This window comes from Eptatretus burgeri, chromosome 15 (genome assembly GCF_056783735.1).
Source record: "Eptatretus burgeri isolate ZD-2024b chromosome 15, Ebu_testis_v1, whole genome shotgun sequence".
In the NCBI taxonomy this organism is placed as follows: Eukaryota; Metazoa; Chordata; class Myxini; order Myxiniformes; family Myxinidae; genus Eptatretus; species Eptatretus burgeri.
Window position 1 is genome coordinate 57,092,655 of NC_140975.1, and position 26,474 is coordinate 57,119,128.

At 45.3% G+C, this 26,474-nt stretch overlaps 1 protein-coding gene across 1 annotated transcript in view; it reads left to right on the top strand.

The window, feature by feature from the left end:
* LOC147012245 (uncharacterized) overlaps positions 1–26,474 on the top strand; it is a 230,076-nt gene that overhangs the window by 147,039 nt on the left and 56,563 nt on the right. Inside the window, exon 6 of the mRNA XM_085856135.1 lies at positions 25,922–26,013. Coding sequence (XP_085712261.1) covers positions 25,922–26,013 — 92 coding nt within the window. The remainder of the gene's footprint in view (positions 1–25,921; positions 26,014–26,474) is intronic.

The window sequence follows — 26,474 nt, forward strand, 5'->3', positions numbered from 1 at the left end:
GCGGGGCCAATTCGCCCCTCGCTCACCGATTGGACGGCAAAAAGTGGGCGTGTGTCGTTTTTGATCCGTTTTTGAAGCAGAAAATCCGTGATTTTGTACACGCTGTTCAACGTGCGCCCTACACGAGTCCAGCATCGGTGCCCATGAGTGGCGCGAGATGACGGTGATGCGATGGTGGCGAGTTGTGACGGTAAAGGTCGTGGCGGTTGTGGTGAAGCGGCGTTGTGGTTGGTGGTTGTTGTTGTGGTTGTGATCATGGCGGTTGGTCCAAAATAAAGATAGTAAAAGAAAAACGGCTATCCTGAAGAGTCGCAGCACGTATAAATGACATGTATTCCCACTAGACAACGGGTTTGGGCCTAACTACACATGCACTTACCGAGATACCTCACCTAAGGGACCTGAATGGTGGTTTGCGAATCTGGTAACCACAACAATATATATATATATATATATATATATATATATATATATATATATATATATATATATATATATATATATATATATATATATATATATATATATCACAACCCTTCCTTGCCAGTCCTGTAGGGAGTAGGTGCACCAGTTGAGAGAGCTAGCCTGATGCTGGCTCAGTGGTTAGGGTGGCGGCTTGGGATCCTAGGGTCCTGAGTTCAACCCCGTCGGCCGCTGAATTAATACACCAGGGGGTTGACTCAGCCCGTCATCCTTCAGAGGTCGGCGAAATGAGTACCAGTTCCAGTGTGTGTACCGGTAGAGGGGCACTGCATCAGCGACGCAGTCGCGCTTCAAGAAATGATAGCTACCCCGGCAGCTAAGCTACCATACGACCACCAGTTGAGAGAAATGGTGTCAATTTGAAGCATATCATCAAACGTCGACGTCATCAGTAATTTCATTGTAAAATTATCAAATTTCTTTGTAGACAGCTGAAATTTTCAGAGTTATCTTGACTACGAGTGGGTAATATGATCTACAAATTTTGGTGAGTTTGATTGGATAATATTTAAGTTATTAAACTTTTCCCAGGGCCAACTTTTTTGAGTCACCCTGTATATATAATTTGGTGTGTGTGTGGGTGTTTGACTTGTATGCACTCCTAAACCGCTGGATGGAAAGAGTTGAAAGTTGGTGGTTGTATTTGTGGTGTACCTAGGAAGGTGTTCAGCATGAAAAAAAAAAATAATAGTCCTGGGGTGTTGTGGAGGGGGAAGACGAAGGAAATGATCTTTGTAAGTGTACATTGTGTAGTGTCCCTCCCAGTGGGAGAATGTATTTCAAGCCTCTGCTTCGCCCCTCCATTAAAAAGTAAAGTTGCCTTCCCCCCCTTGCCGCCACCATCGGAAGCAGATGTTTCTCGGGAAATATAATTCACCACAATCATAGCACGATGGCCCTGCACATTTGTGTTTTGAATAAATGAGAAAATTAGCATAGAGAAGAGGAAGGGTCGGGGTGGGGTTGCAGAAAAAGGAGAACGACGTTGGGTAGACATAGAACGAAGGGCAAGGGTGGAAAGAGGGATGGATGTTGGGAGCAGTTGAAGGGGTTGGATGTATAAAATTTTGGCTTTTTTTGTTTCTATCATGACATTAAGAAAAAAATGTACACAGGAGTGAGGCTCATGGAAGAGCAAGGTATAATTAACATCAATGGAATGAGCGAATGGGAAAAGAGGAGAGTGAGCAAGTATAAGATTAATGGGAGTAACAAAGGTCAAGGGTCAGAATTTGGGATGACTTGGGGAAGAGTTCTATGTGGTCCATTTTCAAGTGACAGAATAGCCTCTGTGGCTCCAGAAGTTAATTCCACACTTGGGAGAAGTGAGGAATTAAAGAGTGAAGTTATAAAACATGTTCTGCAACTTGCTAGTTTGGCTTCTCTGTTTAGGTCAAGTTTAGCTTGTAGATTTTAAATCAGGCCAGCTGGACAAGTGATATTTGTGCTGACTTTCTAACATGTATGGACATTAAATTTCTGCTTTTTAAGAGTGATACTTGGGAAAGGGAGATCTCCAAGTAATACACGAAGTCCCCAAAAATGGAGGACTCGAGGTCTACTCAAGTCACCTTTTTGCAATTCTCGACACAAAACAAAACTTTGATGATTTTAATTTGGAAAAGACTTGAAGCTTAAGTCTTATAAAAACTGCAAACCCGAGAGGGGTATGTTTTTGAGTCTGATAAAAATGTCGTTACCAATTGAACAGCAGCTCCTTCTTCACTCCATTTTGGTTGCTTTCTAACCTTGCTCTCCTGAAAAGTCTTCGTTTACCTTGTTGCTTTCAGACAGCGAGGACCCAAAAGACCCCTTGTTGTTTTCAGACCCCTTCAAATTGAATGGCAAATCGTTTAATCTCCGATAAATGGATGAGGTGTGTGTGTGTGTCTGTGTCTGTGTCTGTGTCTGTGTCTGTGTCTGTGTCTGTGTGACAGAGGCATACTTTTTGTGTCTATTAATTACGTAGTCTATTCATTAATTACGCACTATTGGAATGTACCTTTTGAACCCTTTAGATTTAGACTGCTGAGACCCCTTCGACCTTTGAAGACCCCCAAGCCACTTGAGACCCCGAGGATCCAAAAGACTCAGAGGACCCAAAAGACCCAGAGGACTCAAAAGACCCAGATGGCCCAAAAGTCCCCGAGGAGCCAAATGACTCAAAAGAACCAAAAGACCCAGATGACCCAAAATACCCTGAGGACCCAGATGACCAAAAAGTCCCCAAGGACCCAAAAAACTCAGAAGCAAAAGACGCAAAATACCCTGTGGACCCAAAAGACTCAGATGATCCAAAAGTCCCTAAGGACCCCCAAAAAACCCAAAGACCCAAAAAGTTCCTGAGGACCCAAAATATGCAAAATATCCTGAGGAAGGAAAAGACCCAAAAGTCCCTGAGGACCCAAAAGACATATGACAAAAGTTCTCAAGGACCCAAAAGACCCAGATGACCCAAAAGTCCCCAAAGACCAAAAAGACCCAGAGGACCTCAAAGACCTAAACTCCTAAAGGATGCAAAAGACCCTTTAAGACTCAGCTATAAATAGATGAGGTGTATGTGTGTGTCATGTTTTTTTGTGGAGTTCTACTGGAGCGTTCTGATGTGGAACGTGAAACACCAAAATGATCGTCATACCCCACTGAGTTGATTAAGCTAATTAATTACAAAAAAAATCCATTCAAGTTCCCATGTTTTAAAAGCACACCATGTCTGATATTATTTGGGTCTTTCATGTCTCCGACGATGCCTATATCTCCTGGCATGCATCATTCCCCATGACAAAAACCGGAAACAAAAAAAAAAAACAGAAGCAAAAATAAAACGGACACAAAATGGTCATAGCCAACGACACGGATTCACAATTGCCAGGGTATTGTGTTGTTTTTGTTGTTTCCTATTCTCTCATGTGCACGCGTTAAGTAATATTCACAAGATAGAAATAAAACCCAATCGTGTTTATACACCGCACAGCGTTTAACAACAACCAGAAGCAAAAAGTCAAAGCCAACGACACAGATTCCAAATAGCCAAGGCTATTGTGTTGTTGTTGTTTTTGTTGTTGTTTCCTATTCTCTCACGTGCACGCGTTAAGTATTAAGCTCACTTTGTTCGCTATTAATAATAATAATTATAGCACAATAATTGGCAGTAATAAAAACAATAACGTGATACAATGACCAATGTCTGTCAACCAATAACGACCAATATATTGTCTGTCAACCAGACAGGACACTGTGCTATGACATCACGAATGACGTCACAATGCTTCCTCTTTTTTTTTTCTTTTTCTTTGATATGATGTCACAATTGACTCTGGGACCTGAGTATGTGCCTTTTCAAGGTTTGATATTGGTCTTCATCCGTTTCAGCTGTTTTTTTCCTGTCGTGCCTGAGTATGTGCCTCAGGTCCCCAGTTTGAAGGGGGTTTGATATCGTTTGATTTGATATCCTTTGATTTGATTCAATTTTTTTTTTTTTTTTTTTTTTTTTTTTTTTTGTATACCTTGGTCGAGGCTCGTATGAGAGCTAACACACAACTCACAGCAAGGAGGCATGAGACAAGAGGGGTGGGAGTGGAAGGGACAAAACATTGGGGAACAGACACAGGTGAACTGTGGAAGGGAGAGGGATGGGGATGGGACGGGGAACATGGCGAGGAGAAGATGGACATTACAGGGACTTTCAGGAAGGAAAGCAGGAGAATTGAAGGAAGTGGGCTTGGGTGGATTATCGGGGGTAGAAAAGATCGAGGATTTGGATGGGGGAAGATAAGAGGTGGTGGTGAACAGCTGTTTTGAAAGCCTGGAGGGAAGAATGGGAAAGAATAGAGTGATTCGTGATTCGTGATTTTGGTAGTTTTACCAGAAGGGGGTTGTTGGCGGACCTTGAGCGTCCTGTGCAAATGTGGTTGGGACAAATCACAGAGAGAGCAGGGGGGGCAAGGCTGGAGAGGAGTCGGTAGAAGACAGAAAGACCACCGACCAACCTGCGGTGATTGAGTGAGAGGCCCAAAGACTCAGCTTCATTGCGGGAGATGCCAATGATCTTAAAAGCCCTGGTTTCGACAGCGTGAAGTCGAGAAAGGTGGGAGGCAGGAGCACCAGCCCAGAGGGGAGAGCAGTACTCCATCAGGCTACGGACAAAAGCTTTGTAAGTAGTCAGGAGCTCAAGAGGGCCGAGGAAGGACTTTGCACGACGGAGGATTCCCAGTCGGCGACTGGCTTTTGAGGCGAGGTTGGAAATGTGACTTTCCCAGGAAAGGTCATGGCAGATAGTGAGACCCAGAAGCTTGAAAGAAAAGACTTCTTCCAGAGGATTGTTGAGAAAGTGGATGGGGGGGTTTTGTAAACGGTCCTTTCGAAGAGACATAGTGAGAGTGTGAGATTTGTGTGGATTGAATCAAATCAAATTGATTTGATTTGATTTGATTCAAGGTTTGATATCGTTCTTCTTTATCCGTATCAGCTGTTTTCCAGGTTTCCCAAGTCCTGGCCATTTATGATACGGTTGGTCCGATCGAATCTATCTATAATTCCAGCAATCTGTGTGTGTGTGTGTGTGTCTGTCTGTCTGTATGTGTGTGTGTCTGTATGCGACCGCAGTTTCTCGACGACCGCCGGTCCGATCGGATTGAAACTTGCCAGGAATATTTGCGGGGCCCGCAGATGTGCCTTTTCGAGGTTTGATATCAATTGGACGAGTGGTTCCCAAGTTACAGCCATTTATCTGTCGACCAATGACAAGACACGGTGCTATGACATCACGAATGACGTCACAATTAATGTTCACTTATTTGTTTTTTGTGAATACATTTGTGAATACATTTACAGAGAGAGGGGTGAGAGAGGAGGGGTGAGAGAGGAGGGGGGAGAGGGGGCGAGAGGGGAGGGGAGAGAGGGGGCGAGAGGGGAGGGAGAGAGTGGGGGAGAGAGGGGGCATCACAATTCAAGAGAGGGGGAGAGAGGAGGGGCGAGAGAGTGGGGGGTGAGAGAGGGGCGGGAGAGGAGGGGGGAGAGAGGAGGGGCGAGACTAGGGGGGAGTGAGGGGGGCGAGAGAGGGGGCGTCACAATTCTTCTTCGTTTGATATGACGTCACAATTGACGCTGGGGACCTGAGTATGTTTCCCAAGTTATGGCCATTTATGATACGATTGGTCCGATCTAATTGAAAAAATACCCCAATCCAGTCATCGTTTATGAGATTGAGGGAACGAAGCTGCACATACTGGCACACCTCACCCACGAGAGAGAGTACTGGAACGAGAGGGGAGAGAGGAGGGGGTGAGAGGGGGGGGTGAAAATGCCCCAATCCAGTCGTCGTTTACGCACCTACGAGCCCGCGCCCACAGGCCCGCCCCTACGGGCCCGTACTTGTATTTACAACAATAATAAGAATAGTAGTTCAATAATAAGGAACATATAATCCCCGTGCTGGCCCCAAGCACATCTGGGCTTAGTGAAAAGCAAGGTAATGCTCAAGCAGTGCAGCAGGTGGGTGTGCAAGAAATCTGTGAAAACCGATGAAAACTTGGTCCATCGGACAATCGGGCCCACTATTTATAAATTTTTTTTAAAAAGAACAAGTTGTGCGTGCCCCCACGTAGGGATGAAGGCGGCAAAAATGCAAATGGTGTCTTCTGTGATTGAGCCAGCAAGCTGGGAGCAACAATTCGCATTTATTGCCACATCTGATGTAATTTAAATGCTCTAATGGAAGTGAGGTGCTCCTTTTGAAACAGTTTGTTCGATATCTGTAGCATTTTTATGCCTTGGGTCCATAATAAAAATATGTATTCATGTCGAAGCCAGTGACCAATTGCAAATTGATAGAAGGATAACACAATGAAGCTGAGACTAGAAAGTCATACTTTGGCCCATTACACCACATATATTATTTTAACATATCACTTCACTTAACTTAATAACCTCTGCTCTTTCACTCATGCAATGCTGCACCCAAACATTTTCTGTTTCAAACATTGATACTTCTTTGATTTGCATCCTTAAGGATTGGAAATGAGTTGATTTGATGGTCCAATTGACCTCATGTCGCCTTGGAGATATCCGGTCAATTTTCAAGGAATTGGCACACGAAGGTATGTGGTAATTCGGTAGTTGCGATCAAACTTTCCATCTCAACATGAAAGTTTTAATCTCATTTTGCCTCGTATGAGTCTCTCATGGAATGTGACCATTCTTATGTGTCCCCCATAGGTACTCCAAAACAGGGTGCCACCGGGTAAGGTTAGGTTAGGTTGAGATGGGAGCGTGTACCAAAGCAGCATGTCGCTGCATCCAATTTCTGTCGGTACTCCAGGGGCTTCCGGCTGGCCATTCTCCAAGCAGGTGCCTGGCCCATCCCCATCTCCTTGAAATGCCGATAAACCTGCTATAACCACGAGGCACGTAGTCATCCCAAAGGCCTTCTCTACTCATGAGGCTCCATCGCTGGGAGACTCTAGTGAGCAGGATCAGCGTCAGGAAATCAAGCCACGGGTCCATACAGCTGCAGCTGATTGCTCATGGACGACACAGGCAACGAATCTCATTTGAATCTCTTTCAGCAACCGCTCGTTGGACACAAATTCTGAGCAGTGATAGCCAAGGATTCTGTGAAGAGACCTGGTTCCAAAGGAGTTAAGTTTTTGTCTCAAGTCCTTGGTCAGAATCCAAGTCTCACACCCGTAGAGCAAGACTGGAAGCATCAAGGACTTGAAGACTCTGACTTTTGTCCTCCTGCATAGGTACACAAAGCACCACCCTCCTGATCCAGTGAATACATGACTCCCCAGTCCCAACCCAGACGTCTATTGACCTCTGCCTCACAACATGCAGAGACAAGAATATCACTGCCAAGGTAAGTGAATCTCTCCACGACCTCAACATCCTCACTACAAACAGGTACAGACAAGATAGCAGCATCAAAGATGTCATTGAAAGCCTGGATCTTAGTTTTGACCCAGGAAACCCATAATCCCAGTGGCTCCGATTCCTCATTCAGCATCTCTCGAGCCCCTACAAGGATGTCAAGCATCACTGCAAAGGTGACTGCATAAACTGCAAAATCAAGGTCAGATTGACATTCCCAAACGATGCACCACAGCTTGATCTCTCCGACATCTTCCCCAGAATCCAGTCCATGCAGGTGCTGAAGAGTGTGGGGGCCAACACACAACCCTGACGAATTCCAGTAACAACTGGAAATAAGTCACAGATGTAACCACCACATCTCACAGCACTCTCAGTACCAGAGTAGAGTTCAGAAATCAAATGGATCAACTTTAGTGGCACCTCACTAAGACCGAAAATCCCCCAGAGGGCATTCCGATTCCCTGAATCGAACGCTTTGTGGAGATCAACATAGGCTGCAAGCTGCAAGCAGCCCCTGCCTAAACTCTCACCTGCATTCGGTGAGGACCGAGAGAGCAAGGATACAGTGAATCATTGACCTCTTTGGGGTAAAGCCCAACTTATCTGGGCACTGCTGATCAAGCAAATGGTGGTGAACCCTATCAAGAATTATCCGAGCAAAGACCTCGCTCAGCACTGAGAGCAGGGTCACCCCTCGGTAGATGTTGCAGTCCGAGCAAGCACCGTTCCCTTTCCAGAGAGGGACAACAAGGCCACTTTCCAGTCTGTTAGGATGATGCCTGTGTTCCAAATGGAGCACAAAACTGCATGCAATGACACGAGTGGAGCATTTTCACCAGCGTTGAGAAGATCAGTATGGATGCCCCAGATCCCAGGAGCTATACCCCCATTTCAACTGGTTCACCGCAGCTGTGTTTCCACAAATGAAGGTGGTTCACAGTTGATTGGAGGGTCAGCAATGGGAATAGTTATACCCCTGACATGCAACTCAACAGCCGGTGGGTCAGCCTGGTACAGCCGCTCAAAGTAACTGGCCCAGCAGGCCTTCACTTCGGACTCCTCTGTCAAGGGCCCACCACCATCTGCTCTAACCGTATCACACCGAGGGATGATGGGCTTGGAGGAATGCAATGCACAAATTCATCTGTAAGCAGGATGAGAATAACTTGACAACAGGTGATGCTCTACCCCTTCATAGATTCATCGCACATTCCTTAGGTCTCCTTGTCCGCCCTCAGCACATGTACAGTTTTACGCCTCAACTCCCTGAACAGCTCACTTCTGCCATTAAGCTTGGCCTTTTGACTCTGGTCAATGGAATCCAGTGTCACTCTTGGGAGATAAAGTTCTTCTTCGCCTGACGGTAGGTTCCAACACATTCACCGGCAACATCAAGGAAGGTAGTCTTGAAGGCACTCCACAACTCTTGCGGATTCCCCACAACACCCAGACCCCCCAAATCCCCACCAAGCCTGTTCACAAACCTCTTAGCTACCCTCTCATCCTCGAGCTTGGTAACAGCCAGCCGAGGCTGGAATGGTACCATTCTCCTGGTTTTAAGCTGCAACTTCAGAGTTGCTACAATAAGCCCGTGGTTGATATTGAGGAACTCAGCACTCCGGTAGACCCTGCAGTTCTGGATCATCCTCCAGCGACCATCAACAAGCACATGCTCAATGTGCATTTCCTCACCACCAGCGTTGGAATACCAAGTCCAGCGATGAGCTTGTGGGCGCTGAATCCATGAACCAGCCACTCTAAGTCCATGACTTCTTGCAAAACTAAGGAACTTAGTGCTATTCTTGTTCACAGTTCCAGTCCCATGGGGGCCAACACACATCCCATAACCATCCCTGTCATTGCCAGTTGCTGCAGGGAAATACAGTATCTCGTCTGGGGCACTGATCAACCACGGATCAACCACGGACGCGGAATAGAATGCGTCCTTCACTGTGAGATCACTCATCTCCGTTGCAGCATATATAGAGACCAGGAAAATGACACCCAAGGAGTGACGGATCCTTAGTCTCATAATATGCTTGCTGACCGGTGTTACCACAATTATCATGCGAATCAGCTTATTGGACGTTGCTGCTCCTTGCGCATGGTAACCATCAGAACGACCAAACCAGTAGTAGGTGTAACCACCCACCATAATCTCACCACTATCTGGTCTCCCAACCTCAGAGAGTGCTGCAATACCGATGTTCAAGCACTGGAGCTCAGGTGATAGCAGAGATGGGTGATCATCTGCTTTTCGGGATAAGGACATTCCAGGCACCCACCCGAAGGGACTGTGTCAGGTTAACCCTAGGAGACCACCAGCTGGTGGACAAAACCACAGTACCACCCTGACACACACTACCGCAATCCAACCCAGGAAGGTTACCCCATGTTTTTCCTCGTATCATCAAAGAATGGGGTCCCGAAGGCTTTGCCCCAATCCCGTTATCTGGTGAGCTGCCCTAAGAAAGGTAGCTGCACATGAGGTACTCCCAGGGAGTGGGTTTCCAGTTTTCTTTGCATCTTTTGTGTTTTGCACAATGAAGTATTTTATGGTGGCCAGAGTGCAAATCCTGCCACCAACCTCCTGGGTAAGGTAACCCACTGCAGGAGGACGTCTGCAGACACAGTAGGCACCAAATATGGATGACCGTTGGCTCACAAGGAACTCCTCCGTTATTTGCTAGGTTTTGTTTTTAATCCTGCTGGGTGTCCATATCCATACACCCTCCTCACTAGGAGGACCTGGTGGGGAGAGCCGGTTTCGGGGATCCGGTTTAGTCACCGACACTCGACCATGAACAGGTTTAGTACGGGTCTTACATGATACTTGTGGCAAGTCACAGATCTCATCTGGCCTGACCTGACAATCTGGGTTGGGTGCCACCATATCGGCCAGGCTGCTCTGCACCATCTAGCTTGGCACAAGGCAAAGGCCTGTCCTCAAACGATCCCTCAACCCAAGCCTCCGAGTTGATGGATTACAAGCGTGTACCCAGCACACCAGGTAACGGACCATCGACATTGTTCTGTGTGCAGAAATGTTGGTGTTTTTGAGCATGGCTACACTAAATCAGGAGTCTTCCCTGGACCTGCCCTGTATATTCTTTTGACAGTGTGACACCTAAACCAACCAATTAAGCAATTAACCTGTGACATTCAAGGCCTTGTTTTTTTTTTTATCCCTGCTTCAGGGGAATTCCTGCACACATTACAAATCACGTGTGCCTCTCGAGGGCATTTTCTTCGTTTGCTCTCCTTTGAAGATGTCAACATCCCTGACCTCAAAAGCTGACCCCGTTCTTGGTAGACATGCATTATCATGCCCTTTCCCAGTTCCCATTTAACTTCAAGTACAGTAGACACGTATGTATTAGCAAAGGCCAATCATGAAGTCCACTCGCTAACATAACGAGTTGTAGAACAAGCGGATGTGCAAGGAAATAAAAATGGCCATGGTCAGTCAATTGAGCCAAGAAGTTACTAATCAAGGCATCCCATTTTAATCTGAATTGGCAGCGTCTATGCGGTACGGCACCACCAAAGGCCTATGAAGACCTCTAAAAACGAAGACTTTTGTCGTGGTTTGTTGTCGATGCTGCACCAAAATGGCCAGTTTCAGTTCGATTCAATTGTCAGAAACTTAGCCGCCAACAAGACGACTCATTTGAGCAGGCATGCCACCACTGAACGATTCTGCAGCCATAAACTTGCCTAACACCACAACATACCTCCGGCAACCCCGAGTTCCATCGGTATGAAGCATGTGGTTGGGAGCCACACCCTGACCCTTCATGCCTTCTAAACAAACTCAGACGAGAGTAGACTTATCTGATCGTCCTTTATTGGTCGACGCCCCATTGTACAAGCTTCAGGGCATGACTATGGGCGGATTATGCAGTTCTTAAATAAAATAGATGAGGCGTGAAAACAGGTGACATGCTGCAACACACACCCACGTTTATGCTGCTCCCAATACAAAGTTCACATTGAAATCTTCTATCAGACTCCTGTATGAGTACATTGTTAGCATCATGTGGAACATAGCACTTGGCAGGTTGATACGATGTCCTTCATTTCTGAGATTGGCCCAGAATTCCATGTGCGCACGTCCAACACAACATGAAGTGGAGTATCTTCAAATGGATGAAGCTGGATGAGATGATTTGTTTCTTCGCGTATCTGGATCGTCACGTATCTGGCAGGTTTCGTCCGAAACCATCCACAACTTTTTGAGATGTCATGCTATACCCGTACGTCGTTTTTGGTCCCATCTCTCAATGGGGAAGATCACTTTTAAAAATCCTCGTATCCAGATGCAGATCTTTACCAAAATCGAGTCAATTCATCCTTGTCACCCGCCCAACTTGTCCACCGAGTTTTGTCCGAATCCTAATTTTATCCGAATCCATCCACAACTTTTTGAGATATCATGCTATACCTGTATATCGTTTTTGGTCTTATCTCTTCATGGTGAAGAATTACTTTAAAAATGTTAAACTTCTCCAATCCGGATCTTCACCAAAATTGAGTCATTTCTTCCTCGTCAAACACCGAACCTGTCCAGCAAGTTTAGTCCGAAACCGTCCCCAACGTTTTTGAGATATTGTGCCATATAGGTCGTTTTTGGCCCTATCTCTCAATGGTGAAAATTCACTTTTAAAATCACCTTATCTCTCAAACAGGGTGCCACCAGGTAATGGACCATCTACCTTGTTACCTCTGCCTCCGAAGTAGTGGGGCAACTTAGCATAACAATTGTGCATTTTGTGAAGAAAGCACCAAATTTGGCACACGAGTAGCCTATCATATTATGAACAGATTTGGATATTGGGCCATCTCAAATTCAGCCGCTGGTGGCTGTGGCAGCCATTTTCCACTGCCATCACAAATTTTGAGATGGCCCAATATCCAAATCTGTTCATAATATGATAGGCTACTAGTGTGCCAAATTTGGTGCTTTCCTCACAAAATGCGCAATTGTTATGCTATATTTAGCTAAGTTGCCCCACTAAAGGTAGAAGGAGGTTATGTTTTCATCCCTTTCTCTATGTTTGTTTGTCTGTTTGTTCGTTTGTGTGCAGGATATCTCAAAAAGTTGTGGACCGATTCGGATAAAACTTGGTGGACATGTTGGGTGTGTGGTCAGCATGAATTGATTCGATGTTGGTGAAGATTCGAATCCGGATCTAGCTACGAGAATTATTTAAATTTTTTATGCTTTTTCACCATTGAGAGATAGGGCGAAAAACGGCATAGTCCTGCATAGCATGATGTCTCAAAAATGTATTTGGCCTGATATGTTCTCGTGGATCAGGCATTACGTGGCGGAGGTATGCGCTCCACCGAGGGCCATTCTAGTCATGTTTACAGAAATGTTGTTGTTTTAGAGCATCACTACACTAAATCAGGAGTCTTCCTGGACGTGCCCTGTATATACTTTGACAGTGCGGCACCTAAACCAACCAATTAAGCAATTAACCTGTGACATTCAAGGCCTTCTTCATCCCTGCTTAAGAGAATCCCTCCACACATTACAAGTCACGTGTGCCTCTCGAAGGCATTTTCTTGATTTGCTCTACTTTTAAGATGTCAACATCCCTGACCTTAAAAGCTCACCCTGTTCCTGGTGTACATGCATCATCATGCCCTTTCTCATTATTATTATTATTATTGTTATTATTATTATTTAATTTGAAGTGCTGCTCACACATAATATACGCATTGGCAAAGGCCGATCATGAAGTCCGTGGCCTTATCATGCCCTTTCTCATTCCAATGATCCGGATGTTCACCAAAATCGAATCAATTCGTCTTTGTCACACAGCCAACCAGTCCACAAAATTTCCTCTGCATCCGTCCGCAACTTTTTGAGATATCCTGCTCACAGACAAGCAACAGGTGTGAAAACGTAACCTCTGCCCACCTTTGGTAGCAGAGGTAAAAAAAACAATGGTCATACGTTTTTTTTATTTTGATATTTTTATTTTGATACAAATGATGTCTAGAAATTCCTCCTGGTACCATATTTAATGGTGATGGGATAGCTTAGCTCATAGCTGTCTAGTGTGAGTTCGATTCCTGATGCCATTTGACTAAAATGGTTCGTTCTAATGCAGTGCCCCCCACTGGGAGTGTCATGTTCTTTGGATGACGACGTAAAGACAGCCGTCCTGTCTACATTTAGGTTGTGCATGTTAAATATCCCACAGTATCTTTGAAACACAGTAAGCAGTAGGCTATTGTGTTTCCACACCCCGGTCAAATTCCCTGCATGGGGTTACCTGTGTGTACCTGTATCATAAGTGGATGGGAGCACTGGGGTCTCATTTTATAAATTGATCTGTCGAGGCTCAAGGAGAGTTGTAGACAATTGACAACACACATGGTATATGGGATTTGAAGCTGGGACCCCTGCTTCAGGAGTCAAAGGTTCAGATGGGAATAGCAACAGGCCAATCCATATATAGCATCGGCATGATGGATCAAAATGGTCTCCTCCTGTGCCGGCTTCCTTGTATATCTCTGAAGGAAGGTTGACGCAAAGTATCGGCATATCTTTTGGCAAAGATTCAAGGTAGATAATTTCCTGGACGTTCGTAAATCGGTGTGTAAGTAGTTGAGCTGTTTGTGTCTATAGATGCATTTGTTGGCTAGCTCATGACTGTGCTCTTCTTGCACCATTTGTCTCTCTATTTCTGTCTCTCTGCATCTGTCCATCCCCCCCCCAATCCCCCTCTCACTCTATTCGTTTTGGCAGTTGGTCCTGCGAAGCCAAGCAGAGCCGTGGCCGGTCTGCAGAAGCACAGTCGAAAGCTGGCACACTGCTCGTTGTTTTTCTGCCTCAGTCAAAGGCTGCTCTGTTGGAGCAGCTCGCCACGTCTGCTACGGGGTGGGGGTGGCGGTTTGAAGGCTGGGTGGAATAGAGAGAGGAGGGAGAAGTGGCCGATGCTGGGAAACAGGACCCGCCATTGAGCTGTTGCCGCGTATCAAGGGTGTCAGGGGAGCTCTTGGGCTGGGGGAGAAACAGAAGAGATATTTGGGGTTCGGGGTGAGAACGGGGCTGCCACGTCGTGCCCTGTTTGTACCGGCCTGGTGCTTTCCTTGCTCAACCACCATCCAGGCCTCAACCGGCCTTGCATGATTGCCTAAGTGCTGGCTGGGTTTGACGGTTGCATTTCCGCATGCCTGCAGATCGGCCTACCAGTAAACCCGGGTTTAAACCCAGCTTTCCACACGAATATGGACATTGCTCTCCTAATGTAGCGTGCCAACATTCCAGCCAAATAGTATATAATGCCCTCATTCATTCAGTTCATTCGTTCATTCATCGGCCCGTACAACCCAATCATTCAAAAGTCGACTCCAGGGAGAAGCGATGAAAGTGAATTTTTGAAAAGTGAAAGTTCAGAATGAATGAGTTCATTAACATTTTCCATGACGGATTCAATGCCTGCCTGGAAATGTGGAATGGCCTATCTTTTAAACGCGGCTAGGCCGTCGCTTTGCCAAACAGGACGTTTATACATTACCGGGTGCTGCTAATTACACAGCGAACCTCAAGGAGGACATTTGGCCAGAGACCCGGCACACAATGGCCGACTTTTCGAAAGAAAGATGACCGTGAGATCTTCAAAGTCCACACGCGTGGGGCAGCCGGCTTTCCAAGCTCATCCGCAGTACCGTGCACGACATCTGCCAAGTATGGATCGAGGTTTGAGATTAGTTTACAGCAAATTAATGAGTTGTGCAACTTTACTTTGAGAAACCGACACGTCGAACCACAACATCGTCTTGGAACAATCCTACTTTTAGCGGCCAATACGTTCTGTCGCTTTCAAAAAGATCCTCATGGAGTCCAATGAAATTGACATCAGATTTCAAAATGAGATTCTCATGACAAAGAGGTGGGGGTTTCTGGAAGGGGTTTCCGTGACTGTCCCCGTTTTTTACACGAGGGGTCGGTTGCCTGCAGGGAGATTTATTACTCCAATTCCCAGTCGGTGGGGTTTAGCACCAAAGGAACCCTGAGCACCACATGTGGGAGGGTGTACGTGCAAGGCCTTTGAAGTGAGGGGAGCTGCTCGCAAGTGTGCCGGACAACAGATCCTCGACCGGACCCCTTCCTAGAGCATACCATAAAGCCCGTGGCCGAGTGTTTGTACTCCTCACATGGGCGTGAGTGCACATGCACGAATGTGTGAATAAACCGCAATTGGACTCCGCTGCTGACGCCATTCGAGATGGACAAAAACGTTTGGGAAAGCTAAGGAACTTTGCTCACCCCCAATTTAATCCGTCATTCATGGATGATGATACCGGCTCGATAGGTGAAATGTGTCGGATAACCACGATCCGTCTATCCATCCATGATCATAGGGCCCACTCTGTTTCGAAGACGTCAATTATGCTGAAGCAGTCCCACGACTGAGAACCAACCCCAGACAAGTCACCAAACCCATCCCACACGACTATAGGTTAAGGCAGGAATTAGGAATTAGAACCAGGGTGCCGAAACGCAATGACCTACAATTCTCAAGAGACACCGTGGGATATTTAACGTCCACCGGGGAATGATGGCGGATGGAACACCCGGCCCTGCCCGCAAAGGCACCAGGCCTACAGTTCCCAGGGAACCGACGGCGCGGGACCCAAACTGGCTAACCGTCGGTACGGCTGGCAGGGTGTCTTACGAGAGTCGGCCCAGAATTATTGGTTACCTGGTCCTGCCGAGAATCCAAATCGGCCTAGAGAGTTTGCCGGCGAGTGCAGGACCTCTGAGCTATCCTACCAGGCCTACAGTTCCCAGGGAACCGACGGTGCGGGACCCAAACTGGCTAACCGTCGGTACGGCTAGTAGGGTGTCTTACGAGAGTCGGCCCAGAATCGTTGGTTACCTGGTCCTGCCGAGAATCCAAATCGGCCTAGAGAGTTTGCCGGTGAGTGCAGGACCTCTGAGCTATCCTACCAGGCCTAAAGTTCCCAGGGAACCGACGGTGCGGGACCCAAACTGGCTAACCGTCGGTATGGCTAGTAGGGTGTCTTACGAGAGTCGGCCCAGAATCGTTGGTTACCTGGTCCTGCCGAGAATCCAAATCGGCCTAGAGAGTTTGCCGGCGAGTGCAGGACCTCTGAGCTATCCTACCAGGCCCAGCTTTTATAACTGTGAATGGATGCAAGCACATTGTTTTTTTTCCAATTACAAAGAAGACATGAACGTCCACCGGTGGTAATAACCGTCGCGTTACCATTTACCGGTGATATTGGTGTCCTTCGTACTGACCTACGGAGATCTCACTGACGTCAACAAGAGTTACTGTCCTCCATGTCGACAACCGAACCTGTTGGACCGCATTTTAAGTTCCGAAGGCAAAACTCACAGGCGGAGCCCCTGAGAGCGGAGCCTCTGCAAAGCATTTTATTTGTCAACAGGTAAACGGTTGAAAACTGGAAAGAGATCGAGTTGACAAATTTGAATCTCCAGAAATCTACGTGGACCATTGTTCGAGTGAAATGCCATGCTGAGTGGCCATTGTGAAGACAAACTTACATCCCTTGTCGCTTGGGAAAGGTAAACCCTTTAAAGCCGCAGAGTTTGTCAATGTTATCAAACCTTCTTATCTCTTCCACCCACTATAATCCACAACGAGCGACCCTGCAGGGTTTCAAAGTCATTTTGTGTCCTTATCTCAGAAGACTTTGTGCCCTATTTGTCAAGAGGGTTCATGATTGATGCGCTGGGCGGTTTTCGTTTTCCTTGGGGTGTTAACTTGTTCGATTGAAGGTCCTGGGTTGAAATCTCAGAGTTTCCCAACAAATTCTCGACAAACCCTTGGGTGAATTACTCTTACTTTGCTCTGTAGCTACATTTAGTTAGGGCAAGAATTTGTAATTTGTTCAGGGTGCCGGTGATAGTTCGCCTCCTCTTCGTGAAAGACGCCAACTAATGCTGGCAGAAAGGATGTCCGGCTTAACCTCTATCCTAGGGACGGCACACACATTGATGAAGCACCCTTCCTGTCAAAACACCAGGATGACAGTTTCTAGCTGGGTAGGGATTTGAACCCCAGGCTTACATGCAAGTTTGAGTACCTCCAGATAAGACGAATTAATTAACTAACGTGTACAGATAATTAAATAAAGGCAGAGACATTTCGAAACAGTTGTAAAAAAAACAAAAAAAAAACGTGCAGACGGTATTCGAACTTCGGATTATCGTATCATTGAGTAAGTTCTCAAGATTGCAACACCAAAGCTTGTGAAATGATGACGTCATAATGGCCTATTGACAATGCGAATTAGAGAAACTGACCTGCCACTTTGCAGTAAAGCCTTTGACGTCATCCTGGGGACTACGTCATCAAGAGGTTTGGGTGGAATGAGGGGAGTAATGATAGGAAGGATTGGAGAAGGCACAGATAGGGACGTGGAAGGGCAAGGAAAGTAAGAGACGAAACAAACGTCCCTTTCAAAGTGCTTCATGCTGTTGTTTTTCACTCACCGATAGTAAACCCCAGGAGGTACCCGGGGAGTTCACATGTTGAAATGTGACACAGGGCTGGATTCCAAACATCTGGAAACTGAGCTTATAGTTGCAAAGGGAATGAACTTCATTCTGTCGGATTGTCAAGAGAAGTCGAACTGCCTTACTAATGCATTCAACGAAGGGAAGTGTGCCATCTTTGACAAGAAAAAGGTCTAGCCTGGAGGTGGTTCTGCAAGTGCCATCCATGCTTTGTGCATTTTCCTGGATTAATGTTAAACAAGGCCGTGGGAATGTTTTCATGATACCCACCGATCATGTGTCCATACGAATACAATTGATACTGCTCCATCGTCTGGAGGAGGTGCTGGAAAAGAGAAAAAAGAAAAGGAAATGAAAAAAATTACCCCCATGCGGGAGTGACGGTCATCTCTGCGAGAAAATATATAGCCTCCTGAAGGTAGGGCAGTTTTTGCAAACTTTGAAGTCACGTGACGCGAAAACGAAAGCGAATATCGAAAATCCGTCCACAACTTTTTGAGATGTCCTGCACACAGATAAACATTGAAACAGACAGAAAGGGGTGAAAACATAACCCCCTCTTCCCCCCCCCCCCCCGTCTACCTTTGGTGACAGAGGTAACTAGAATTTGTGGAACACCTTACCATGCATAATCTTGAGAAAAAGGACATGGGACTTTATTGGAAACAGCTGATCGGAAGAAGAAAAGGACAGAAAGAATCTGGAAGTTCGCCCACCCCGAGAGCATGAGTGGCAATCACAATTGGTCGAGACGGCGTACAATTTTCCCAAAGTACCGCTAAACTGGAGGTTTTTGGAAGTGCGAACGAGGACATTTGTGTCCTCCAGTGTTCAAATGTAGAATTCAATAGAAATAAAAAGTTATAAAAGCTTTAATAATAATAATAATAATAATAATAATAATTCCCAAGTTTACCGCTATTGATGCACCATCTTTTGCGCCACCTTATTTAACCCGTTAAAAATAGTTATTCGTGCTTATTGTTTGTGTCCTTGATTATATCCCCCGAAAACAATAACTTTTCATTTATGGAATGAATTTTCAATTGTCTTTGACTACCAGACAGACTAAAACAATTACTGTACTACTCTGTGGCGCACGTGCGATCGGGACGAGATTCCGTACAATTTGCCAAATTCAGAGCCAAGGTACTGCTGAACTGTTGAAAATATAACAATCAATTGAAATCAAGTAGTTAGTTCCTCAATCATAGACTGACAGACAAACAGATTGAACCAAGTGTCCACCCGAGGCCCACCCGTTGAACTGACTGTGTGGGGGAATGACCTCAAATGCTCAGTTATGGTCACACCAGATCCATTTTGTACCACAACTTGTCACAAGCCTCATTCCAATCACGGATGCAAGATGTGACCCACCACTGTGGGGAAAAAGTGGCAGTTTCTGGCCTTGATGTGATGGAAGTATTCTGTTGGGTTTTTGCACTCAGGAACCCTGAGAAAGCTAAAAAAAACTAATGGAGGTCAAGGGGCTGGTCCTCCAATGGCGGGACTTGAATAACTCGAATCATTCTTGACGCATAGGAGGATGGTTGTTGTCACAGAGACTTAATCATCACAAGCTTTGAGAGTTATTGCTGTTCTTGAGGGCAAGACCCTTGCACTGCTCAGCTTCACTTTCCGAACCAATGATGTTCCTCCAACAATAAGATCAGGTGTGTTGTACAATGGTCTCACATGGTGTCAGAAACCATTGACAACACCTCCTTAGCAGCACACAATTGAGAACAAGACCTGAACAACATTCTACCCAGACGTCTATACTCTTTTATGCTATATTGCAATCCTCAGGTCCACAAGCGTCAATGCATTGGGTTCATCAGTGACCTGAAGGTTAAGTTGACCAACTACTTAAACAGCAGGACAACAAGAGCAGGAAAAAAACAAATTGGGACTCCAAGATGAAAGGCTCACCGACTGACTTTTCCTTCCCAAGGCCTCAATCTACTATCTCCGAAGTTTAAGTTAGGAGTATGATGGAATAGTCATCATCACTTGCCTGTTCAAACAACCGAAGACTCATCTGCGGATGTAGGCGAAAGGTGGTGGGAACTAAGTGGTTCCAGGTACTCCGAACTCATCTCCTTTTTCAAGGCAAAAAACATTGAATTTTAATGATCCAGCAATTGCAAATGTAACAGAATCGTTCTCTCGGGATCACAATTGCCATACCCTGGTGGAAGATGGTTGGTGGAACTAATCATTTAGAGAGGGCACCGGCACACGATATAGCTTTCGTTAAAGTCTCCAAGTAAATTAAATGCTTTCAGATGGGACTGGATGTTGAAAGTCCCCTCCGAAATGACAGCGTACTCTTTGATGCAACCCCCGCCTGCGTCGTCTATCAGGATGTGCCAGTCGTATCAAAATAACATTGACCAGACAACGCAGACTTGACAACGTAGCGTTTGCGTGAGCGTGTCTGTCCGAGCACGTTATGTCGAGAGAAATCAAAACACGTGCTCTGAGCAGGGAGCACGCACGAGCACGTGGTCACCGAATGGAGGCGTGCGCCGCCTCGTGCCCAACGTGGCGAACAGCACGTTCATCACTGACGTCCTCTTGGTGTTTAAAAAGAGGGGATGACACATGAAGGTAACTATAAATGGAGAGAGAGAAAGAGAGAGAGGTAAAGAAAAAGTATGTGGATGTGTGACAAAGACAGGGACAGGGAGAGGGAGACAGAGACAGAGACAGAGACAGAGACAGAGACAGAGACAGAGACAGAGACAGAGACAGAGACAGAGACAGAGACAGAGACAGAGACAGAGACAGAGAGAGAGACAGAGACAGAGACAGAGAGAGACAGAGAGAGAGAGAGAGAGAGAGAGACAGACAGACAGACAGACAGACAGACAGAGACAGCGACAGAGACAGAGACAAAGAGAGAGGAGACAAAGACAGACAGAGACAGACAGAGAGAGAGAGACAGAGACAAAGAGAGACAGAGACATGGAGAGGGACAGACAGAGACAGAGAGAGACAAAGACAGACACAGACAAAGACAGGAGACAAAGACAGACACAGACAGAGAGTGAGAGACAGAGAGAGACAGAGAGAGAGGGACAGACACAGACAGATAGACGCACACAATATATGCACGTGTCGCTTGCTGCACAAACTGCTTGTGGAAACGCATTGCAAACCACACACACACACACACACACACACACACACACACACACACACACACACACACACACACACACACACACACACACACACACACACACACACACACACACACACACACACACACACAAACACACACACACACACACACACACACACACACACACACGTTGGCGCCAATTGCATAATTGACCATTAAAACTAATAATTTATCAAAACCTTGGCAGATCCAGCACCCTCCGCATTCTTGCCCTGGACGAGGAAACAAAGAAGCACCGTTTCCTCAGCGATGTTGTTTATAAAGAGGTGCTAACGAGATAAAGGTGTGTACATGTAGACGATTTTTATTATTAAGATTTCGTAAGTATATTGATGACTTCCGTCCTCTGTTTGTGTGTTTGTTTGCTTGTGTGTGTGTGTGTGTGTGTTTGTGTGTTTGTTTGTAGGCACGATAACTCGAGAACGGAAGAAACTACCAATGTCAAATTACACCATGTGATTCAGGAGGGTGATGGCTCGTGCTGATTAGATTTTGATCAAAATCGGTCAAAGGTCAAGGTCACAGTGAAGTCAAACATTCAATTTTTGATGGTTTGATACAGAATCATCGTAGAAACTTCTGGTTTGCGTCGCTACCTTCTCGAGAGACAGCTTTTATTAGACAAGGTCAGAGGTCAAGTTGATGATTTCGTAAGTACCAGTCTATGACTGTTTGTTACTTACGAAATCGAAAGATTTTCGTAAGTATATTGATGACTTCCGTCCTCTGTTTGTGTGTGTGTGTGTGTGTGTGTGTGTGTGTGTGTGTGTGTGTGTGTGTGTGTGTGTGTGTGTGTGTGTGTGTGCTTGTGTGTTTGTTTGTAGGCACGATAACTCGAGAACGGAAGAAGCTACCAATGTCAAATTACACCACGTGATTCAGGAGGGTGATGGCTAGCGCTGATTAGATTTTGGTCAAAATCGGTCAAAGGTCACAGTGAGGTCAAACATAATTCCGTAAATGAATGTGGAGAAATGGAGTATTTTTGCTTCGGTCGACGTTACGAGTTCGTTTTAACTTCGATTTTAATTTTGTCTTCGGTTTTTGTGATCGCTTAGGACGCTTAATACCCGGTTGTCGAAATTCTGGTAAAAATCGGATGTTTTGGAGACGTTTTAAGATTGTACAAAAAATATTTCACTAGCCACATCACGGCTCGTCACGTGGTGCAGCGCGCTCGAGCAGAGGCGTCGTTGATCACGTCAAGGTTTTGCGTGTGCGCGCTGACGGTGTTTTCAATAAAGATGGTGTTTAAAAGTCATTTTTTATCCCAATAAAGGTTATCCTCGCATGCCTGACTCGCTGAGCCGTCGGATTATGTAAAGATTGTTGGTGGATGGCCGAATATTATGGTTTTGTGACTGATAAAATAATATAAAATAATTGCGTGGAGAAATGGAGATTTTTGCTTTGGTCGACGTTAAGAGTTGGTTGTAACTCGGATCACAATTCTGTTTTCACTTTTGGTAACGGCTAAGTATGCTTAACACTCGGTTGTTGAAATTCTGGTAAAAATCGGATGTTTTATGAGATTTATGTCGGGTGTCGTATCTGAGGTATTATGTACTGAATATTATGCTAATGAGGGGGGTTGTAACACACGGCATTATGCGCTCGTTCGGTCATCTCTATCATCTCAGTAGAGATGACCTAATAATAAGTCTCGAAGTCTGTCCGCCCGTCCATTCGTCCGTCCGTCCACAATCAAACTGGGTGGAGACAAATAACCAATAGTGGAATGGATAGAGGTCGATGAGACATGCACAACGATATAACTTCCAAGGTCGAGGTCAACGTCACGAGGCTGTCAAAGTTTCGAAAATCATCGATTTCAAATCGTATCTCCTCCCTCATTTATCAAGAGAGATCAAATGTTATTCGTGATTCAGATACTATGGACTATTATCTAGAACAACACGAGCCATTTTTTTGAAATTTGCTCTCGTTCCGATTTTATAGCCCTTCAAACTTCGTTCTGATTCCCCGTATGGGCCGTTCATAAAGTACGTACATACAAAATAAAAGTATTAAAAAATTAAGAACTGGAACTCTCCAAGACAAATATTACATTTGAAGCTTTTGTCAGATTTAACTAAAACAATGGAACACAAGTTTATATGCACACGTACTTTCATTTATGACATTATCATTGTCGTGAATGTCAATTTGTACTTTTATTTTCATAAATGACGTGCTGTGATATTAAAAGAAAAAGATAAATTACACCGCTCGGGACTGCATCGTCATGGCTTACAAACATCGGTTCATAGGGAACTGCTGGCTTTGCAAGCGATTAGCGATGTATGAGGTGGTGACGAGCCTGCATAAAGAGGGGGGTGGGTGGTTTAAAGCCCGCGTACGGCCTGCGTACAGGAGTGGGTGGTTTAAAGCCTGCGTACAGGGGCGGGTGGGTGGTACGACGGCTGCATACATACTTTATGAAAGTGGTGTCGGACTACATGAAAGCGTTTCAGAAGATGAAGGTAAGCCTGTCGTCATCGCCAGGGGGAAAAATATCCCCATTCACAGGAACATTTTCGACGTGATGTTGAATCCGTGGACGTCAATAATTGTTCCATATTACTGTATTACCGTAAGCCTGGTGTGTTGGCGCAGTGGTTAGGGCAGCGGCTTGGGATCCAAAAGGTCCTGAGTTCAAGCCCCGTTGGGCCACTGAATTAATACACCAGGGGGTTGACTCAGCCTGTCATCCTTCCGAGGTCGGCGAAATGAGTACCAGTATACTGGGCCGGTGTATACCCCGGTTAAAATAGGTGTACCATATCCCTGTGTCGTAAGAGGCGACCAGGGTTGCGTCAGGAAGGGCATCCGGCGTAAAACATGTGCCAAATCACTATGCGGATCGGATGATCCGCTGTGGCGACCCCTAACGGGAGCAGCCGAAAGGAGAAGAAGAAGATTACTGTATTACCGTAGTTAATAATTACTGATGCATTTGAAATAAATCTACAGTTCGTTGTAATCTTCAAGTATTGTGATGTGATATGAGACACATATGGGGATGGGTGGGTGGTCACTAGCCTACATACAGAGGGGGGTGGGTGGTCACTAGCCGACATACAGAGGGGGGTGGGTGGTCACTAGCCGACATACAGAGGGGGGTGGGTGGTCACTAGCCTACATACAGAGGGGGGTGGGTGGTCACTAGCCTACATACAGAGGGGGGTGGATGGTTTTGAAACCCGGAAGTAGAGCGTACGTACTTTATGAACTGCCCCTATTCCAGTCTGGCACAGAGTTACTTACTTTCGACCTCTGGCAGAGATGACCGGCACTCCCGCTCGGGGGTATTTTTTAAAGTCTATTCCAATCCTGTCTTCACTTTTGGTAATGGCTAAGTATAAGCTTAATACTCGGTTGTCGAAATTCTGGTAACAACCGTATGTTTTATGAGATTTATGTCGGGTGTCGTATCTGAGGCTTAACTGAAGATTATGCTAATGAGGGGGATTGTAACACACGGCATTACGCGCTCGTTTTAAAGTCAATTTCAATCCTGTCTTCACTTTTTGTAACGGTTAAGTATGCTTAACACTGGGTTGTCGAAATTCTGGTAAAAATCAGATGTTTTATGAGAGGTTTGGTGCAGAATCATCGTAGAAAGTTGTGGTTTGTGTTGCTACCTTCTCTTGAGACAGCTTTTATTAGACAAGGTCAGAAGTCAAGTTGACGATTTCGTAAGTACCAGTCTATGACTGCTTGTTACTTACGAAATCTAAAGATTTTCGTAAGTATATTGATGACTTCCGTCCTCTATTTGTGTGTTTGTTTGTTTGTGTGTGTGTGTTTGTGTGTTTGTTTGTAGGCACGATAACTCGAGAACGGAAGAAGCTACCAATGTCAAATTACACCACGTGATTCAGGAGGGCGATGGCTAGCGCTGATTAGATTTTGGTCAAAATCGGTCAAAGGTCAAGGTCACAGTGGGGTTAAACATAATTCCGTAAATTCATGTGGAGAAATGGAGTATTTTTGCTTCGGTCAACATTACGAGTTCGTTTTAACTTCGATTTTAATTCTGTCTTCGGTTTTTGCGGTCGTTTAGGATGCTTAACACTCGCTTGTCGAAATTCTGGTAAAATCAGATGTTTTGGAGACGTTTTAAGATTGTGTAAAAAATATTTCACTCGCCGCATCACGGCTCGTCACGTGGTGCAGCGCGCTCGAGCAGAGGCGTCGTTGAGTCACGTAAAGGTTTTCCGTGTGCGCGCTGATGGTGTTTTCGATAAAGATGGTGTTTAAAAGTCATTTTTTATCCCAATAAAGGTTATCGTCGCATGCCTGACTCTCTAAGCCATCGGATTATGTAAAGATTGTTGGTGGATGGCCGAATATTACGGTTTTGTGACTTTGATAAAATAATATTAAATAATTGCTTTAATTAAATCATTTAATTAAATAATTAAAGAGAAATGGAGATTTTTGCTTTGGTCGACGTTACTATTTTTGATGGTTTGGTACAGAATCATCGTAGAAACTTCTGGTTTGCGTCGCTACCTTCTCCAGAGACAGCTTTTATTAGACAAAGTTAGAGGTCAAGTTGACGATTTCGTAAGTACCAGTCTATGACTGCTTGTTTATTTATTGAAGAAAAATTGTTCCGAAAATAATTTATCAAAAAAAGTGCACAACGTTTTTTTTGTTTCCATTTGTCAAAACGTTGTGGCCTTTGGAAGTGTTCAGGAATTCAGCTCTACTCAACATGCTTGCCAACGAAATACATCTCAATTTGGTGGTATGCTTTGCAATCCTTTTTTTTTTTTTTACTATTTTCAAACTAAAACAATTCGAACATGGAATACCTAATGACACTGTACTTTCAGGTCTCCTACAAATCCTACCCTGTCGCCTCACCGTGGCATAGGAGTGGCAATGGTCAATGGCAGCGAATGTCTTGGCAAGCAAAGACAGGCAGGTAAACTTGATTTTAATTTGGATTTTAATTAACTCTGTGTGTGTAAGTATCACAGCAGTTGTTACTTCAATGAAAGTGATAATTCGTGGAATGATGTGAACATAATAGTGATAATTCGTGGAATGATGTGATAATACGGGCACGCACTACTTCTGGATAGTGATGACTTACTGTATTCTAATAATTTCTCTATCTTATGCGCATTTATAGATAAACACAATGCCCCAATCCAGTCATCGTTTATGAGAGCGAAGGAATGGCCTGTGTAGTTGTTTGAAAGTTTTTGTTTTTTTTGCACCCACGTACCGGCACGCGAGAGCGAAGGGACGGCCTGTGTGGTTGTTGTTTCTGGCACGCGGTTTGAAAGTTTTTTTTTTGTATGTACGGCCACGCATGTACGGTCATGCACATACGGCCACCCGAGAGCGAATGAACGGCCTGTGTGGATGTTTCTGGCAAAC